The sequence below is a fragment of the Zalophus californianus genome, chromosome 3 (genome assembly GCF_009762305.2).
Source record: "Zalophus californianus isolate mZalCal1 chromosome 3, mZalCal1.pri.v2, whole genome shotgun sequence".
NCBI lineage: Eukaryota > Metazoa > Chordata > Mammalia > Carnivora > Otariidae > Zalophus > Zalophus californianus.
The window spans coordinates 183,394,919-183,416,644 of record NC_045597.1 but is presented as its reverse complement, the minus strand read 5'-3'; the positions used below and the strand labels follow the sequence as shown (position 1 = coordinate 183,416,644).

At 39.5% G+C, this 21,726-nt stretch overlaps 1 protein-coding gene across 2 annotated transcripts in view; it reads right to left on the bottom strand.

The window, feature by feature from the left end:
• The window catches only part of RHBDD1 (rhomboid domain containing 1), a 117,070-nt gene that overhangs the window by 70,517 nt on the left and 24,827 nt on the right, over positions 1–21,726 (bottom strand). For both annotated transcript variants that reach the window (XM_027589137.2, XM_027589139.2), the window contains exons 2-3: positions 20,064–20,572; positions 18,673–18,805 (exon numbers count right to left, since the gene is read on the bottom strand). In XM_027589137.2, the coding sequence (XP_027444938.1) occupies positions 18,673–18,805; positions 20,064–20,496 (566 nt within the window). In that variant the 5' untranslated portion in view covers positions 20,497–20,572. The remainder of the gene's footprint in view (positions 1–18,672; positions 18,806–20,063; positions 20,573–21,726) is intronic.

The following is a 21,726-nucleotide window of genomic DNA, read 5'->3' as shown; positions in this document are numbered from 1 at the left end:
ATCACCTTAAACCCTCCATTTTCTGTGGGGGTTTTTCTGGGGGGAAAAGAACCCCCAAAACATTAGTAACAGCAAATTTCTATCACTACTACACTGGTTATTAGTAAAAAGATGGATTGGAGAGTGTTCATTTTTAATTTATAGACTCTATTTGTATATTCAGTACAAAAGAGCATTGCAAGTTTGTAAAGTCATTTTTCTGCCGCCTGCATAAGTACTGAATTATTTAAAACTCATTTGAAAAACACACACACACCTGACAGTTTTTAAAATACTGTTTGACAACAGCATTTTCAACATCTATAAAAATATGTGCTAGAAAAGCAGATTCTGTACACACTGTCTTTCATTAACAAGTCCTAAGATATTTTTACCCACCGGTGTATCACACTTCACAAAATCACTTGAGAGAAATGGGGGAGGAATGTGACCCTTTGTTCAGAATTCAAATCACTTGGTATATATCATCCAGTGAACCTATACCACCCTTAAGGTAAAATTAACTGGTTCATCAAAATCTGCACAATGTCAGTTACACTGGGAAATCCTCCCTCCACAGTTACAGGGTCGGGAGTCCTGAATAAACTGACTCTACAAATGAGGGTTCTCTTGGTAAGAGCTCATCAACTCTATGGCTTTGGATGCAACAGTGATGCAGCGGTTGGAATACATCAGAGAAACTCAAAGACTTAACAAATTACATATTAAATATTCCTTGGATCACCAAATCTCCATGTTCTCTCTTAGAAAATCTGGCTTTAATAATACCAGTCCACAACTTTAATGAAAACACACACACACAAACCCGGTGATCTCTTAAACCAGGAAAAGATACTTCCCCTCAACCATATGTCCTTCCAGAAGTTGAGCTAGCTTCCTCCACACCAATGCTTCCATTTCCTTTTTCATATCTGCTGTTTCAGGTAATTCTAATTCTCTTAGTCAAACCTGCCACAGCCTTGCCTACTTGATTTGTCTTTTCAAAGACAAGACTCCTCAATGATCAATTCTATCATATTTTCCCTTTTTGGTTTATTAAATTTTGCTTTCATCTTTACCTTCCTCTAACATTTTATTTGTTCCATTTGTAGCTTCTTAAATTGAGGGCTTAAGTTATTTACTCGGTAAACTTTCTTGCTGTATTATAAAAAAAACACTTCAGAATTCGCCACAGCCCCTGGATTTGATATGGAGCATTCTTAACAGTTCATTCATAAAGTTCTTTTTTTAATTTCCTCTTAAATCAGGGAGTTATTTAAATTTCTAAGTGATTAGGATTATTGGGATTGTATATTCCTTTGGCTCATATTTAGTTTTTTAAGTCTTTATTATTACTTTGTGATCACAGAATATGGCCTATGAAATCTCCCTGTTTCCAGAGCTGATTGAAGGTGCCCTGGTAGGATCGTGGACAACACCCGTCCATCTCATGCAGGCATCTGCGGTCTCCGTGTGGGATGAGGCAGGACGCTTCATCCATTCTCGCTGGGGTGTTGAGCTGCCTTTTCAGTCTTCTGAAGCCTATTTTCTCTTCTCTTGTTTGAATCCTAGACTTTGCCTTCCAGCTCTGTACTCAGATTTTCGATCTGACTTTTCTTTACTACCCATCCTACACTCTGGACATGGGGCAATAACCTGGCTATTTATATTTTGCCTTTTGTCTTTAATAGGGCCAGCCACCCTACACTCTGGCTTTATTCTACAAACACATTTACTGAGTAACTGTGATGTGCTAGGCACCATCTCAGGACACTGAGGATAAGCTGTGAATGGGATAGACAGATGATATTCTTGCCCTCCTGGAACTTACAAGAAACCAGCAAGTTAAGATTGATGACAGTATGAAGATACTCATGAAAATATGCTACTATATATTTATATCTTAATAACTCCTTTTCTCTACTATAAATAATACATGTTCACTATAGAGAATTTAGAAAAAAAGATAAAAGAAAAAATGATAATTCCATAACCTTGAGTTAAACATTAATCCTATTCTTGTATGTTTTTTTTCTAGTCCTTTTTGTGACTATTCTTTAGGAAAAAAATTGAAATCATATTACACATAATACATTGCATTCTACTTTCTACCCTTATCTCATGGATTTTCAAATTTAATTCTAATATTTCCAATTATTTAATTCCATTTAAATAACCTCTGAACATACCATTTTAACGGCTATATAATATTCTATTGCATCATTATTTATTAAATTATTTACCTGCTATTGGACATTTAAGTGGTTTCCAATATTTCATGACAGTAAGTATACTTCTATTGATCTTTTTCTGTATTTTTGGTTATTTATAATTTGGGCAGGTTCCTAGATGGACAGTTACTGAATTAAAGGGTATAAACTTTTTACAGCTCTTGATACAGATCATCACTTTTCAGAAAATTTATACCAGTATAGAATCCCATCAGAAGTTTATGTAAATTCCCATTTCACCAAATCCTCAACAGTGATAATTATTTAATCTCATTAATTTAATGAGTAAAATAGCTTATTATTGTAATTTGCCTTTATTTGATTAACAATGTTCATGGCATACAATTATTAACCACTGATGTTTTCTTCTGTCAACTGTTGATGAACTTTTTCAATTTGCCTATATTTTTCTTGTAGTATTATTCATCACAAAAGTGACCCTCTTTTTCCTAAATTATACCTTTTTTCCTTTTATTTTGCCACATAACCTATTAGGATCTGGAAAAAAATGTGTTGCTCTGCCTTCATTTGAGATTATGTTCATTGCATTTATGGCTTAGAAATTTTCTCCCAACTCAAGAACTGAAAAACTTCCTATATTCTTAGACATTTTTTACATGTTTTTAAAATAGTCTAAACATAATCTATAAGAAATTTGTTTTGAAGTGTAGTGAGGTAAATCTCTAACTTTAGTTTCTTCCAAGTAGTTAATTTTTCAAGTACCATTTGCTAAATAATTCTATTTTCCCTACTGATTTTTGATGGTATCTTTATTATGTTTGTAGTCTATTTGGTCCTAAAAAGGTGTAGAGAAAAAAAAAAAGTGTGTCTTAGAATCAAAGAACTATGCTGATATAAATAATAGAGGAGACATATATTGCTAGAAATAAAACTTGTTTATTTGACCTGTGTGTTATAAATGACTACAAAATTAAAATGCTCTCCTTTTGAATTCAGAGGGGAACAATGTTCATTTAAAGAGAGATAAATTAGAATCAAATTATTTTATCTCTCACATAAGCTAATGAGAAACCAACTTTAAAATGGAAGGAGGCTGCAGCCTGTTCTCAGCTGGTTATCACAGAATAATTGATGCACTAATGATTTCAATTCATACCACTGACTGCCTTCATTTTGCATAATTTGAACCAAACCTGGATGTAAATGGAAAACAGTCCTCTTGCCTATTTAACTCCCATGACTTTTAACTAAAAATCACTTAAGACTGCAGAAGTGGAAGGAGGAAATTAGCAAATATAAAGAACCTTCTATTTAAAAACATCCCTTCCTATACTGAAAGGGAATTCAGTAAATATATCAGAAATCTCCAGAGATGTGATTTATCAGCTTATTAGTTGAGAGTGAATACTTAATTGTACAACATTTATCTCCAACAGTGACTCCTAAAAAAAAAATTCCGAACAGGCCAAAGTGCATTCTAAATACTCCAAAGGGAAACAGATGTGCTTCACAGAGTTCATTATTTTTTTAATGAAAAAATACTAGTAAAATGAAAATCAAGTCAAAATAATTGCTACATTTGGTAATCAACTTCTGAGATTAAAAAATACCCCTTTTCAAAAAGACACATTACACAGAGCTCTTCAATTTAATAAGATGCACTTATTGATATCATCTTTGAGCACAGAATATATAACTTTTCAATTTTTAAAAATAATACCTTTTTAAAATAACCACCAGTCATTATTGCCTGAGACATCCAACACCGTGAACCCATGTCTTGCACCTGTCACCAAGTCACCAGAATTGATCATTAACAAGTCTAGTTAGTTAAGATTTGGTAGGTGCCACCATCCACACACCCACAATTACATCACAGCATGATGGCCAATTAGTTTTAACCTGCGTAGTGAGCCTTATTCCAGACAACTCTATGTTCAACTGGAAAACCAGCTGCTTCCTTATTTCTACCTACTGCTCTTCTCCGTTATTCTGAGCCAGCCAATTGGATAAAGCAGGCCCCAAACAAGGTCTAATTTACAGACAGCAGGCAATTTCTATGCTGGTGCGCTCTGGTTGGGATGGAAATTTCTCATACTCCTCTCTGTGATGACGTATACATTTTAAAATGGAACCACAGCAAGACTGTTCAATTACAGAAAACAATATGGGTTCATACAGCTAAATTAAAACTTGCTTAGAAGTCATGTTAGTGGCTAGCTGAACACTGCTTCTGAATCACATGAGGGCAAATAAAAGGAAGTTAATGCTTATACATACAGATATTTAGGTATAATATTTTATAACTATTCATTAAAAATTAAAAAAAAAACAAACTATCACAGCCAAGAGAAGCTACTATGGACTGAATTTTGTGTCCACCCAAATTCCTATGTTGAAGCCCTAACTCTCCAAGTGTTAGTATTTGGAGATGAGGCCTTTTGGAGGTAGTCAGTTTGGATGAGGTCATGAGGGTGGGGCCCTCATGCTGGCATTGGTGCCCTTAGAGGACAAGACACCAAAGATTAAGCTTGCATCCCTCTCTTGTTTTCTGTCCCTACCATGTGAGGACACAGTGAGAAGGTAGTCATCCACAGGCCAGGAAGGGATTCTGCACCAGAAACCAGTCATGCTAGCACCTTCATCTTGGGTGTCTAGCCTCTAGAACTGTAAGAATATAAATTTCTGTTGTTTAAGCCACCATCTATGGTATCTTGTCACAGCTGTTCACACTGATGCAGGGATCTAAGCAGATATGAAGGCTAAATGTTATATGGCATCCCAGATGAGATTCTGGAATGCAAAAAGGACCTTAGGAAAGTAGGAATAAAGTACGGACTTTAGTTAATAATGTGTCAATACTAGCTCATTAATTATAAGAAATGCACTATACTAATGTTAAGATGTCAAATGGGTGAAAATGAGTATGGAGTATATGGGAACTTTCTATAGAGCTTCACAATTTTTCTGCAAATCTAAACACATTCTAAAAAATAAAATTTATTTGAGATATATAAGTAAATAAAACCTGTCTTCAGTCTTCCTCCAAAACAAGCCATCATATATCATTTATTTTTATAGTAAAGAAGTTTCTGTTCTTAGCTACAGTTTAGAAAACATCTTCAACCATTAATATCAGCAAGAAAGAACGTCCCCATAAACACTGTCCACAGGCGCACCTGGGTGGCTCAGTCGGTTAAGCGTCCAACACTTGATCTCAGCTCAGGTCATGGTCTTGGGGTCGTGCAATCGAGCCCTAAGTCAGGCTCTGAGCTCACCATGGAATCTGCTTGAGATTCTCTCTCCCTCTCCCTCTGCTCCTCCCTCCAATTCATGCTCTCTAAACAAACAAAATCTTAAAAAAAAAACAACAACACACTGTCTCTGTTATTATTCATAGAACATAAGATTGTACTGGGTACTTAAGGTCTCTCAGTATATAATCTAATAAGAACTACATGGTATTTAATAACACAACTTCTTAAAAACAAGGTAAGGGACACAGACAAATCACACACTACGAAACGCAGCTTACTGAAAAGGAAAAGGAAATGATGCGTTGTCCTAGTTCACTAATAAAAAAACTTGTAAATAATAGCAATGGAATAATTTTTGTTATGTATCAAATTTCAAAAAAAAAAAAAACCAAAAAAACAACTGAAGAGAATATTCAGGCTGGCCAGGAAGTGGGCCCCTTCATAGGCTGTCAGTGGACTATCAACCAGAACAAACTTAACAGAAACAAGTTGGTAATATGTATAAAAAGCCATGAAAATAAGTCAAAGCCTGAGCTCACTGATTCTATTTCTGGGAATTGATTCCGAGGATGTCTTCAGGCCTGGGAGCCAAGACTTGCAAATAATGCGTTGACAGACATCCTCACTTGTAATTTGAATGATTAGGTAGTAAAATTAGTATGTAAAATTAGTGAATGAGAAAATAGACTCAAGGAACCACAACAGGAATCCTGACACAGCCATTAAAACCGAGGCTTTTGAAGAAACTGTGCTTACAAGTTACAGGAATTAAGTGGGAAACATAATTGTGTATGAGGGCAGTGGTGTGTCATAGAATGAATGCTAAGAGTAGTTTTCTCAGGGTGAGGGACCACGGGCAATCTATTTTCTTCATCATACGTTGACATATTTTCAACTTTTCTACAATGAATATGCAGATAATGGGAAGATTAGCAACTGAGAAATTAGGTTACACTTCCACTTAGCTGCTGCTTTTTTTCAGTTCAATTATTTATGTAATTTAACCAATTTTTAAAAGAAATCGTTATACAGATCTCTTAGAAAAGAATAACTAAAGAAAACTCAGTAGTCAGATGAAATAGTCTTTTCTGTTCTCCCCAAGCCTCCTATGCAGCTCAAAGTTCACTCTGTCCAACTGGTCCAGGGCAGGGCTGGGTTTCCCCGCTGTCCACAGGCTTGGACTCCAGAGCCAGAGAGATGATTTATACACCCCCTTCCCCTCAAGGAGTTCCAATTCTAGTGGCAGGCAAAGTTCCCTGCCTCGAAATTTCTCATTCTCTTCTCATAAAATCTAACTCCAGGGAATCATTGCTTTGGTTAAGTATTGCTCTCACCTTGAGTTCTGTTCAAATATAAGCCCTCCTGGGAGACAGACAAATTAACTAACTCTTTTATATGATTCATATAACTTTCCTTTATGGGAGCCTATAAAGAGGGGAGGGAGGAAGTGTATAAATGGACATCCAAGGAATGCAGAAGAAAAATTTCCCCTACTTCACAAAATCTGCTTGGGATAGTCCTGGAATGTTGATTCAAACTGCTCTCCTTAATAGGCTGTGAAAACATGTTTCCATGAAATAAAACAGAAGGTGAGTAACAATGCTATAAACATTTGTCATCCAAGCTTATTAGAAAAATGCAACAGCCCAGTAGAAACAAACAAAAGATGTGAGTATGTATTATAAACAGAACACCAACACTTCAGAAAATGCTCATCCTGGACAATGAATAAACAGATCTGTATATGCACACATATATATACATGTACATACATAAACACAAACACACACGAAACAGTCTGGCAACATTATATTAGACCTACTAAAAAAGTTTATGTTTTAAATAATGATCCCTAATGCAGATCAATTGCAGACAAAAATGATATAAGAAATTGGCATAAGTTCTTGAAAAACAACTTAATCCACCCTTGAAAAACATGAATACCTCTCTCCTCTCAATGAGCTGCCAAAACACCGCCCCAACCCTAAAGGGACCACAGTTCCTCCTCAGGCTCATCCATCAGGCCATGTCTGAAGGAGCTTTCTCTCCCCAGCACGATTAATTTGGGTATCACTGGAATTACTTATTTGTCACTTGCTTGTTTATACAAACCCCCGCCCCCATGTATATTTTGGCCCTATAGCCATATGGGTTTTGTTTTATTTTCTACTAAGCTCTTGGAAATATTTCCACATTTAAACAGTTTAGAAAAGAATGTTATGCTTTCATTTGAGAAAAACTGTTAACTCTTGTACCTCATTTTCTGCTTTGCTCTAAATAACTCCCCTCCTTCGATTTTCAAAGGATTTTATTAATAATGTTGTTTATGACTGAACAACTGTGACGAGCAGGTTTGGTTGAGGTGAACTCTAAATCTGTTAGCACATATTTCCATATACAGAGAGCTATCCTGAGAGCTGACACAGCCTTTACCAAGCCTCGTGAACAAATAACACTCGTTCTAGTTAAAGACAATAAATTAGTAAAAATCCGTGATCACAGCCGGTTCTTCTCATTGCCACCAACGTCCTGGCAGTTCATTACCACTGAGGACAATGAGTGACACTGTTCCTAAACATATACATTTTGCTCTAGTTTAAGCAACTAGTAGCTGCTTGAACACAGTACCTCTTGAAATTTGTACAGGGTCCCACCATAAAAATACATTTTAGATTTGACCTAGCTCACATACACATACAGCTAAAGTTCCCGGATTTAATACTTATTCTTACTGTATCCAACACTAACATCTCTAGTCCACCCCCACCTCCCACTTCCTTCTTTTCTTTCTGAATACCAGCTGTGACCAACTAAACTGATTTCAGGATCTCTTAAAGGGTTAGAACCCACAGTTGAAAACCACTGCTTTCAAGCCCCGTTACTGCTGGCCAAGGCTGCTATGACTCAGGGCAGCCCAGCATCTGGGCGTGGATTCGCCCCACACCTCTGCCACTCCCCAAATACCATCCTCTGTACTCACTGTTCTTCATTCTACTTTCCCCCTTTTCATCCAACTCATTATTGTCATGATAGCTTCCACAGAGCATATCTGCCCAAATGCAGTGGCATAACACAAGCATTTTCTTTGACTCACATTCAGGAATTTAGAAAGACCACAGAGGAGTGGACAGTCTGCTCCGTAACATTGAGGCTAGGTGGATTCATGGCTGTCTCTAAAGGCCATCCACTCCCATGGCACACGCCACCTCTTCGTGATGGAATCAGGGGAGCTGGACTTCCTACATGGACCCCAGGGCCAAGTATTTCAGCTCCTCAAGCAAGAAACATGTTGCCTCAGAAGTAATGAGGCCCCTTTGCAGACATCTACTGATTACACTGGGTCACAAACCATCCAATTCATGGGGAGGTGAATTGGACCCCACCTCGTGATGGTGGAGTGGTCACGTTCTAGACGAACATGGGACAGGAGATGGTGTCACAGTTGTGCTCTAAACAGTTCTTTCCCAACCTCACTCCTAATTCCCAGGCAGAGAACCAACAGTCCACCATGTACGGAGATCCACATGGGTGTCAAGTGGCACTTAAAATGCAACGTAGCCAAGCTGATCGCTGCCCTCTTCCTTTGTGTTGCCTATTTCAGTACTACTGGGGGAAAAACCCGTATGTTGTGTTTTAGACAAATATGCCAGAAGCAACTTACCACAAAATGTAAGCAGATGGAAGAAGAGAACTCAATGTAGCATGGACGTTCCATGCAATCTAAGGGATTCTGTCCCATAGAGAACACAGGCGGATTTTATAGTCAGTCTCTGGGGTAAGAGGGACAAGTTACCATTCTCCTTTGGACAAAGAGTTAACTGCTCACCTTGACAGTTGTTACTGAGCAGTTTCAGTGGTTATGTATATTTTCACACACCCCACCGTGTCCCTCCCTCTCCCATCTCTGACTGCATGAAGCATCCCTGGAAAAGATTCTAGTTGCCTGGGTTCTACGTCACCACTTTTCCTTTCATACAAGCTATGAAACCTTCACGTGACTAGAGAGGCAAGCATGAGTGCTTAGAGCAGCAGTTCTCAAAGCGTGTTCCGTGGACCTTTTAGCCTTTAAGAAAGTACCACTTGCCAAGTTTTTGTATGGTACAAAGAAGAGTATCCACAATTATCTGAAAAGGCTATTCAAATGCTCCCTCCTAATCTTTCGAAGCATACATCTGTGTGAGGCCAAATTGTCTTTCACCAAAATGATATAGCTCAACAGATTAACTGGGGAAACAAATACAGGAGTCAGATTTTTTTTCTATTAAGCTAATCATCAGTGAGTTTTGCAAAAATTTTTATTGCCATTTCCCCTTTTGTGGTGTAGGAAATACACTTACTTTCCATAAAAAATATTATTTATGTGGACATATATTGGGTGAGGCTTACTATTATTCTAAATGAATTATTACTAGTAATTGAGGTTATGATTTTAAGTGATTATGAATATTAACTTTTAAAAAGATTCTCAGTTTTAATTTCCAGTATGATCAAAATTGATAGATGTAATCCACATAAACCAAAGTCCTTTGGGGTCACCAATAATTTTTAAGACCTTAAGTTTGTCTAATGACCAAAAAGTTTAAGAACCACTGGTTTAGAGGTTGAATTCACAGACCTGATTGCTGAAGCTTAACTTCATTGACTATCCCATTTACTACCTGGTATTTGACTAACTTTATTTTATGTATTTATTTATATTTATTTATTTAATTTGAGAAAGAGAGAGAGAGAGAGAGCACAGAGCGAGAGTGAGAGAGCACAAGCAGGGCCAGGGGCAGAGGGAGAAGCAGACTCCCCACTGAGCAGGGAGCCTGACTCGGGGCTCGATCCCAGGACCCTGGGATCATGACCTGGGCCGAAGGCAGATGCTTAACCACTGAGCCACCCAGGCACCCCTATTTGACTAACTTTCATAGGGTATTGAAAAATGTTCATGCGTCAGTTGCCTTATCTGCTGAGAGAAGTAATTACTCCTCCCTCGCAAAGTAGGTGTAAGAAATACAAGATAATAGATACAGAGCTTACAAAGGCACTTGGCAGGTAGGAAGTCCCCCATACAGGAAAGTCATGATGATTATGCCCCAGGGACCATCGAATTGGCCTCAGCAACCTCTCCCCCATGTGTTCCCTCCTGTTCTTTTCTCTCAGCCCCTGCACTAGTTCTGGTCTCTGGTTTCTTCTCTAGTCTAGGTCAACATTTAAGTTAGACTCCTACCACCAAATCTAAAAACAATTTCTGGTCTTCTGTCCTAAGCCACAGGTCAGTCCATGGCTGTACCTCCTCAGAAACCAAAGCCATCTCCCTGCAAGCAAGGTCGGAATCCATTAACCTGACATCCAATTCGGTAACCAAGGCCCTCTATGAAGTGGCCTAATCCCAACACCGGAGCCAGGTGCTTAAAGAACGTACCTCGAGGAACACTTGTTCTGGACAGACTGTTCATGCTACTGCTGAACAAAAGGGTGCCACCATCCAATAAACTGGGGAAGCTAATTGGTGCCCTGATTTCTTTCTTTCTGAAGTCATTTCCTGAACCTTTCAGGTGTTCCTGTGTTGTGTGGCCACTGGACTGGAACACAAAATTACACATGTGCTGTGTTTACTGACTAGGGAACCTTGTTGCAGGGACGTCTCAGGAACTGGTGTTTGAAAGGACACATGTGGGGAACCCTGCTAGTCTTATCTCAGTGTTCAGGGGCAGATTCTTTGCTGTTTCCTAAACTTGACATGCTTCCTGGTTTTTGTTCTTTCTAGTCTCACTGCAAATAGTAGTCTACCTATTATATCCCAACACTCGATGCACATACCCTCCCCTCTGCAAAGCCTCCTTATTTCTCAAATTGGAGTTAATTATCCTCCCTTTTTGTTCCTCTGCTTTTATTGAACTAAAATTTCTGCCTTCTGCTTTGTTTCGGTTAGTTGTTGGTATGTGCTTCTTTCGCTAAATTGTAAAGTTGTGGGGGGGGGCAGCGAGGGATAGTACATTGATTCAGATCAATATTTAACAAGAACCCCAAAAGCAAAGGCACAAGAGAAACAAATCTGTTCTTACTCAAAATTTAATTCAAAATTGCTCAAGATTACTCCCTCCTTACTGTTGAATGAGATATCAAGTTCTAAAACAATGAGATATTGGTCCACCTTATCAACTGAAAAAGTAATAAAATTAAAATACTTGACAGATGTCATAAAGGAATCCATCAGAAGATTTCAGACCAAAAGTAACTGCAGAAACTACAGGTCCCTTCAATGACTGTATTAGGGTTCTCCAGAGAAACACCCCAATAGGATGGGTGGATATATAACATATTTAGCTGTTGTATATATAACTTATGTATTTATATTTACATGTAATTTATATATAAATTTGTCATAAGGAGTTGGCTCACGTGATTACGGAAGCTTAGAAGTCCTGTGATCTGCCATTTGCAGGTTGGAGATCCAGGGAAGCCAATGGTGTAAATTCCAATCTGCGTCTGAAGGCCTGAGGACCAGGAACCCCGACGGTGTGAGTCCCAGTCGAAGGGCAAGAGAAGGCTGATGTCTCAGTCCAAACAGACAGACAGAAAGAGAAGACTTCAACCTCCCTCCACCATTTTGTTCTATTCAGTCCCTCCATGGACTGGATGACGCCCATTCACAATGAACTTACGTTCATTCAACCATAAATATTTACTCAGTGCCTACTATGTGTCAGGTGGATGAGGAAGATACAAAGATGAGTAAGAAAAGATGCTTAGTCTCAAGAAGCTCCTCGCCTAGAGAAGAAGGAAAAGAAAAGGATAAATTATAATGAAGAAAGTGCTTATGGTAGAGAAATCCACACACACTATTGGAACAAAAATAAAGAATTAACTCTGCCTGGAGGAATCCAGGAAAGCAGCACAGAACAGGTTATCATTTGATTTGGGTTTTGAAGGATAACCAGGAATTCACAAGGAGAAAAGAATAAAGGGTATGCCAAAGAAAGGAAAAGGAGATACACTCCCAGAGGCCCAGACACTTGTGGTCTGTATTTTGAGTTTAGGTCTTCACCACCTTCTCTACCCATCTTTGATAGTGTGGTAGGCCAAATAACGACTCCTTGAAATATATCCACGTCCTCATCTATGTTAAAGACTCTGAGACAGGGTGATTATGGTGCATTATCAGGGTGAGTCCTAAATGCAATTCCAAGTGTCTTCATAAGAGAGAGACAGAGGGAAATTGGACACAGGTAGAAGAGGAGAAGGCAATGTGATTTTGGTGGCTTTCGGGTGATGTGCCCACAAGCCAAGGAATGCCAGCAGCCACAAGAAGCTGAAAGAGGTAAGGAATGGATATCCTCCAGAGCCTCCAGAGAAAGTATAGCCCTGCCAACACCTTGATTTCAGCCCAGTGTTACTGATTTTGGACACTTAATTTCAGAAATCATGAAAGCATAAATTTCTGTTATTATAAGTCACCACATTTGGGGTAATTTGTTACAGCAACAACAGGAGCCTAATACAGACGTTGTCTGCTATCTGTCTCTAGTATCACTTCCTGACATCATGGAGGATTCTGGAATAACCTATCTTCACCTCTACCCTAACTCCTATAATTACCTGGGGTGATATCACTGCCCATGTAGATAATCCAGCCAACACCTGAACCCTACTATCTCTTAAGCTCTTTGAGTCCAATGAGCCACCATTTCTCCAGTTTCACACCTACACAGACATACTCACCAGTAAAAACTCCAACATCCTGTCTTCTGACTGCTAATTCCTATTCTCAAAGCTCTCTCAATTCCAAACTTGACAAAACCTCCTAGGTCTTAACGCCTCCATTTGTCCACCATGTCTAGGCCTCTCCAGTTCCCTTCCCTTCCCCATATGCATCACTGGGACAACCCTTTCAACAGAAACAGGTGAATTTGCCAAGAAGCTCATGGAGCAACAGGTCTCTCACTTGCCAGGGATCCTTCAGAGCAGGAGAGAGGTCCCAGCAATGTGTTCATAGGGTCATATACTTTTGTAGAATTGTGAAAGTGGGATATCTTAACCACACTGGTTAAAACTGCTATCTCTGTGTACTCCAACTTCCACTCTATCACACTTCCTCCTATGTCAGGTGGCACTGGCATGGCCATAGACATTTTCTGGATTCAGCTAAAGGGAAGCTGAGTTGAACCTACACTGAGTTGGGATTCAATGGGGTTTATTTACATGGTTCATGGTCATTTTGGTGCAGAGTAATGGCTTCAGGAAATCCTCTTAATGCCCACTCTGCATCTTTAACCTGAATTGTAACAGGAGGCCAAGGGGCAGAAGTCCTTTGGCACTCCCAAGGGTCCTGGGGCAGTGACCACCAGCAATGTAGTGTTGGAGCCCAGTGTCTGGAAAGTTCTCCTGATCGCCAAACATGTAAAACTATAAATGGGGGAATTCAGTTCCCACTAATACACAGTAAAAACAGCCATGAAACAGAACCTCTCTTCTGCCAGGAATCTACTCAGTAACGCAGTGTTTGCAATCATAAATGCTCCATCCATTTTCTGTTTCTTTTTTGAGAATCATGCAAAATCAACTTTATTGGAATTTCTGTGTTTGTAGCTCTCAAAAATATTTTCAAATCAAATCAAAAGCTGTAAACTGAAGGAATAAATAGGCTCTTAGAGTTCTGGTAATCCAATTAATGAAGAGCTTTAATATTTAAATTTCTTGTTGATTTGGCACAAAGTATTAGTATCAGTGAAGAAAAAGTGAATCTCCTACCATGCCACTGAAGATCAGGGACAATATTCAAATCATTCAAAGTACACTAGATAGTGGTCACTGCACAAATAATCTTGAAAAGCCCTGAAATTTTACAGCTTCTATGTAAAAACACTTTGATGGAGATTTTTTTCTAAATCAGAAAACAATGCTAAAAATTTACATAAGCTGTAAAATTTCTCCTAAACTTTCGATAAAAAATTAATTTTGATACACCATGCTATTCTCTCTATAGAAATGTTATTGCCAAATTACTGTCAGATGAAGAAGAGATCAAAAGCACTCAGCCAAACCTGGGGGGAAAATATTATAAAGGCCTGCCAGGGAGTTAATAGAATATTATATTACTTTTACGGATTTTATAATGTTTATAGTATTTGTTAGCTCTTTAAAATTTATAAATTGTTGTGCTTTGTATTGTCATTTAAAATTCTTACTTTTGTTTCCAATTTTGTATTTTTTTTCTTCTTAAAAAGAACCCACAAAACTGAATAGCTTCAAGCCTACCAAAATCAGATCTTTCCTTGACAGAACACTCATCTTCCTCAATCCCTTGCCTCTGGGTCTTAACCTCTAACCCTGGATTAACCCCACCTAATAAATGTAGATGGAATGATAGATTTAGAAAATCATTCTTCATAGCTCCCCCTGGGATATACTGAAAAGGTAGAAGGTTATTAACAAGCTATCTGCATGATGTCCAATTATCACCCCACAGATTACTTTCCAAATTGCAAAGGGATAGTTGTATCCTCACAACAGAGACTATCCTAATTGATCAAACTTAGAATTCCTAACAGAGGGACAATCAGGCATTATGTCCTTCCTGTCATGATGCAATATGGTATTGGGTAGCCTTATGGCATCACCCCTATGAAGTATTCTTGCCAACAACCCAGTTTAATCTGAATGTAAGTAAACCTTTGTAGGAGTTAAGTAACCCTACAAGTAAACAAGAAATCTAGAAGTTGGAACATTCTACAAAATCTAGTCTCTTCACAACTTTTCCATGAGTTATTTCTCAATGTCATTGGAAAATAAAAAGGTAGAAGGACTGCCTTAGAGTAAAAGGGAACAAAAAAATATAATCAAATGTGTAAACTTTAACCATACCCTAGTCCTCTTACATCTTTACCCCCCCCAAAAAAAGCACAGTTACAAAAGACATTTGAAAAATGGGGAATTTTAAATCTAAACTATTACTAAACAACACTGGGGGAACTCCTGTTAATTTTCTTCAATATGACAACAGTAATGTGTTCATATAAAGCAATACATTTTTAGGAGACACACGCTGGAAGTTCTTAGGGGTGAAGTCAGCCTGATGTTTGCAACTTACTTTCAAATGGTTTAGCAACTTTTCTTTACGTTTGAAAATTCTTACAATTAAAAAACTGAAATAAGTAAAAAATGTATTAAATCTATTTTCCTCTCACTTGGTCAACCTAACCAAGAAGATAGAGTCAGAGTAATCCCTCCCATCAAACATGAGCAGTGAAGCAGTACTGAAGCCCAGGGGCTAATGTTTTCAGAACAGCCGTATTATATGAAAGAATCTCCTAGGGTCCAAATGCAGCCAAGGCCTGCTTAACTTGTGTTTACGAGTAGCCCAAGGGAATTTTTAGACTGCTAATTGCCATTCTGGAAAAGTCAAGCAGGAACAAGGGGGCAGGGGAGAGACAGAATTGAAGCAGACAAAATTGTTTGACTTACTTTATTGATTTTAGGAATGAAAAGAAGTGGGATTCATTTCAGGGACACTACACACTCCCAGTGACTTATCTCATAATAAAAATGATGAGTGAAGTACTTTATAACTTATAAACACCTTCATTGAGACCGCCTTTTGGACTCCTTAAATCAGACGTAGGAAGTAGGGAAAGCAAGTAATATTCCCAATGGGCAGAGGAGGAAAATAAGGCTCAGAGAGGCTGCAGGAGTCCCCCAAGGTCCCAAGGCTAGCAGGCGGGCCCATATCTTTCACACGTGACCACTGTCCTGTAGCACGGTCACTGAGGGGTTGGTTGTCTCATGGTGGGCAACACCCATTTCTCTGAGCTTCAGTTTGGGACTAAATAGCCTTGGGTTCATATGAGAAACTGCAGAGGTTGGAGGCAACACTTGGCATCAGACCCCCTTTCTTCCATCAACAGGAGGGGGAGGAGGTGGGAAGGACCAAGAGCCTCCTGAAGGGGCCTGCACACGGGGCCTGCACACTTTCCTGCTGGGCCGCCTCAGGGGCAGGGACACTTCTTCAAACACAGTCCCCTCCCCAGCAGGGTCTAAGGACACGCCAGGGAATGAAAGGACCATGTGAGGCACAGCAATCACTGAAAACAAGGTACAAACAAGGGCTGTGAAAAGCGAAAGCACCATATATGAGTGTGATTCCTTCACTCTGCTGGTCAAGTCCAGCCCCTCACAGTGCCTAACGGCCAGCTGTTTGGAGTGGCTTGCCTCCATAAGACGCTGTAACTGGGGGAAATTACTAATTCCGTGGCTTTCATAAGACACAGAGGTCCACCAAATGTTTGCTTGGCAGGTTTTTTTTTTGTCCCCAGAGGGCAGCTCATTAAGTCTGACAATAAAGCGGGCTTTGTTCTAAAGATTTACAGTGTTTTCCCAGTGCAAATTCTAATTGACAACCAGCAGGAGAACAACAATGCAGGGCAGAGAGCCCTGGTCTCTCCCATTCTTCCAAGATCCATCTCAAAGAAGCACTCACTTCTTAGTTTCTTGGACCAGTGTTTAGCTTGGTCTTTATGTAGATGCAGGCAGAAGCAGATGCTTGGGTATCAGAAGTTTATCATTCAAAGTAGTCAAATCTTAAAACACCAAAAAAGATTTATTCTTTCAAACTTCAAAGATAAGAAATTCCATGTAATTCCCAGGCTCAGGATATCAGGTCCCTCCATGCAGAATAAGCATATTACATAAAAATGCAACCATGCCTTTTCCAGGGAAAGGGGGGGGAACCCTAAAAAAAATAAAGTGCATGATGATTGAGAGTCTTCAGAAATGGTTGCATGAGAATATTAAAGGCACAGCTATTCAAACGGACTCATCGTGGAATAAAAGTTCAAGTATCAGAGGGAGTGATTTCAATATGAATGTTGGGTGTTGCGGTCACAAACAAGAGTCTCGCATCTACACAGAGAACCAAGTCACGTCAAGCAAGTCAGGGAACTGTGAGTGACAAGGTATAGAGAGGCCTGTTCAGACAAGGGACAGACATTACTGGGCCCTTTTTCAAAGAAAACTTTGAAGATTTTGTTAGGCTTTCTCCGTGGAACTGTCACAAGGTAACAATACAGTTGCAAATGAGTGGTGCTCAGTAGTCACATCCCTGCCTTTTGCAGACCAGCTGCCAATGGCTGCCCATGATGGGAAGTCAGCATTAGAGAAGGGACTCTCTCAGGAGGTTATTGGGCTGAGGCACGGCGCAAAGAGAAAATTCTCAAATAGAGCCCAACACCCAACACACGCACATGAACCAAAAGCAAAATAAAACTGCTGTCTGAAAAGTAGCCAAAAAAACAAAACAAAACACACCTCCTTACTTCTTCCTGAATCTTCCTGAATTTCCCTTCTCCAAAGAGTATCTAGTCCTTACAGTAAAAATAAACAAAAAACCATGTGCTTCCAGTAGCCTATACAGACTAAGAGAAGGGAAACTGATGAGAGGTGGGAGAAAAGCACAATTCACACTCCTTTTTCTAAACAAAAGCAGAGAAAGGAACCAAAGTGGGAAAGCATAGCACCCCAGCCAGGAGCACCAGACCAGGAGTCAGGAGGTCTGCATCCTTACTACACTAGTGTCTACCAGGAGCTGTTTTGAAAAGTACCTTAACCTCACGACTTTTCTTGTCCTCATCTGAAAAGGAAGGGATTCACCTAAATCAGTGGTTCTCCCACTGTACTGCATGGATCCCTGGGGTTGCCTCTAAGGCAACCCCAGCAACACAGGGGGTAAGGCAAAGGGAATGGAGCCCCATGCTTGCTCTCAACCTTAAAGAGTTCATCACTGATCCATTTTACATACTGAGGTTGTGAGTCAAGTCTTTTGTTTAAAGAGTTCTATCACCAAGACACCCCACAACTGAGATGGCTTAAAAGCACTGGACCAACATGTCTTGTGATTTTTTATCTTTATGATTATGTGGTTTCTATGTGCCTCTCTGCATTACTATTATTAGAATTCATGAATAGGTAGTCTCATTGATACGGATCCTCCAATCTGTATATTGGGTTCTCTTATTCCTAAAGGGTGAGGACACTGAACCTCAGATAAGGCACAGTGACCAAAATCACAGGGCTCAGTAGTTGACAGGATTCAAACTCAGGAATGACATTAAAACGAGTAAGCTCAGCGCCATCCTTAAAGAATAAACTTCACTGCAAAAAAAAAAACAAACCAAACCAACTGGTTACCTCATTATTATTGCAATTCTTTCTCCATGGAACATCAGGTTCTTCATTTGTATTCTCTGGGAGTAAACACTTACCCTGGTGAGATGAAATGAATAGCCACAAGTTCTGCCCAACAAGCAAATCTGTTGGGTACAGGAAAGCCCAAAATGTTGGCAAAGCCTCCAGGGCAATAATGGTTGTTAAGAACTTTCAAAGCAAACAAAACTCCTAGAAGAAAATAAAGAGCATACAGATATCAACAATCCAAATGTGAAGATAATCCACACTTAACAAAGAAAACTAACTGAAAGTGAAAATGATTATTTGACTATATACCACTTCTTGTTTTGAAACACTCTCTTCTTTACAAGTCAACCCAGCTTTTGGTAAAAAGACAAATATGTTCAAGGTAATCGTTCTTTTGATGTTTCTTAACACAGAAGTTCATACCGACTTTCAGTATGCTAGAAAATATACAACACGTAAAATGGGAATAAAACACCTGAAACGGTACTAAATGCCATTTAACTGTTCATATCAGCATCGTTAATTTTTTGCTATGTGATTTTGTTTTTAAAGATTTTATTTATTTATTGGACAGAGAGAGAGACACAGTGAGAGAGGGAACACAAGCAGGGGGAGTGGGAGAGGGAGAAGCAGGTTTCCCGCCGAGCAGGGAGCCCGACGTGAGGCTCGATCCCAGGACCCTGGGCTCACGACCTGAGCTGAAGGCAGACGCTTAACGACTGAGCCACCCAGGTGCCCCTATGCATTGTGATTTTTAACTCCATGAAAAAAAAATAGCAGTAATGTGTATTTTTCTAACCTCTATGCAAAGACATGTTGAGGGCAGGGCATGTTTCCTTTCTTCTCCCACAACTGGCTGCATGAGGATGTATCTTAAAGGGAAAGGGGCCAGATGGCAGGGAAAGTAGAGGGAAGAGTTAGATTTCCTACTGTTCCAGCGCTATTTCCCTCCTGCCCTTCACATTCTAACTCTTGGACTACTTCATTTTGGCCCTGATGGCCATTTCCGTCCTCCGAGATACAGGCAGAGTGACTATCACGGTCCCTGGAAACATAGTGAGCATGCCATGGTAAGGTGCCATACATGTATTTTAATGTGGTTACTGAGAGGCATACTCATCGTTTTAGAGAATTCCTTATCACAGATACACCAGCAGGTCTTTCCACCATGAAGGAGCCAGTGTATATTTCTAGAACTCTATCTCCTCCAAAACTACCTTGGAGTAGACCCTGGTCCAAACTGTCCAAGAGTGAATGATGCGGCGTTAAAATAGAATAGCAAGATCTATGTCCCTCCTCTGCTCCAATCATCCTTTTCTCCAAAATCCAAGCCCCAGGGATCCTTAGCCACTCAGAATTCAGTCCGCTACCCAAACAGGGACCCGTTTCATAAAATGACAACAGTCACACCTCCCTTACTGTCTTCATGCATGCTCCCTTAGAAATGTGTCTGCCTTACCTGAGAAACCTACAGCACAGTTCCTTCTGAAGCCAGGTTCATTCATGAATTCTGCAAGAGCAAATTCCAAGAACAGGTACACCACTCCAGTGAGTAGGGAGAATGTGACGATGACGTAGGCAAACCATCTACTTCCTAGTCTTCTTTCTAGATTTATTCCTTTCCACAGCATGGATGCCATGTTGAAATACAAATGCCAGTCATCTGCGTGGTGAAGGGGAGAAAGCAGTAAGCGCTGCCAGTCTTTTTGCTGGTAACACTTCTCCACGCTAAGGCAGGACTCAAACAGTGGTTTCAGAGGATTCAAAAAGAACCAGATGTTGAGAATCAAAATTGCTAGGGTGACAGGTGGAATATTGCTGATCCCAACATGGAAGATTTGAGAGAGTAGCAGAATTAGTCCAGTGTTAATTCCCCTTGATCTCCGCTGCATGGTTAGGTTATCAACCCAGTGCCGGGTAAATGTGGTCAGGTTTTAGGTATCGGGAAAAATATATAGGCAGCTGAACCTAAAACATAAAATGCATATGGAAATCTATCAATGAAGACTTAATACACCAATAAGGCATACTCATTTAAAGATGAGCTTACATTATATATATACCACCTCCCATCTGACAGAAACATTTTTTTTTCAGCATCTTCCAGAGTAACATCAGGATGCTGGCTGTCATCCTTCCTCATTTTACATTCTACAATAGGAATTTTCTCCCAAATCCCAATGGACCAGTTAATGGATGGGTATGCTTTCTCTGACAAATACACCATGAAAAAAAGACTTGTCTTCCTTATAAATAAGCTTGTAACCTCATAAAAACCCTACAAAGATAGTGTGTAAATATTTAATAATGATTTCTACTCCAGATACTGAACAGTATTCTTTACTCCCTTAATTTTTTTTAAAGAAATATTCAATTTTGACATATTCAATACAGTCTGCCCCAAAGTTTTTAAACTTCCACAGGCAGGTTTTAAAGTGCAAGCATTTACTATCTTCTACTCTGTATCGCCAGTTATCAACTGCTAGGATGCTTTATATCATCACAAAAGTGAGTTCGGCAGAGCCCAGCCTAATTTGCTGACCCACAGAACAGTGAGCTAAATAAGTCAGTCTGTAGCTTTGCCAAGTGTTAGAGTGCTACGTTACGCAGCAATTACTAACCAATACAGAAGGTATTTGCTTTGGTGGGGGCCTCGGTTATGCTTATGAGAAGAAGCTGGCAAAGAAAGAGACACAAACTAAAGATGCAAAAGATACACAAAAAGAATCAAGTCCTTAGAGGGAACCAGCCTTGTCCATAGTAACAGGAAGGAAGAAGAAAAATGTCAGTTGCAGATATGGGTCAAGAGGCAGATTAGGGCCAGGATGCTGGAAAAAGTTCTCATCTAGTGGCTTTTATTGTGGAGCTTCTTAGGCTCCCAACCAAATATGTGACTTACTCTGATCCCCTAAAGATTCTCATTCAGACAGGACACTGGAAGGTATGTGAGCTTTGGGACAAAAATGGGTACAGTTCTACTTAGAAGCTCTGAGACCTAGGGCAAATTACTTAAACTCTCTGAACTTCACTTTCTTCACTTTAAATTAGAAATGATAATACCTCCTTCCCAGGATTACTGTAACACGTCTGGAATGAAGCAGATGCTAAATATACAGTGGCTA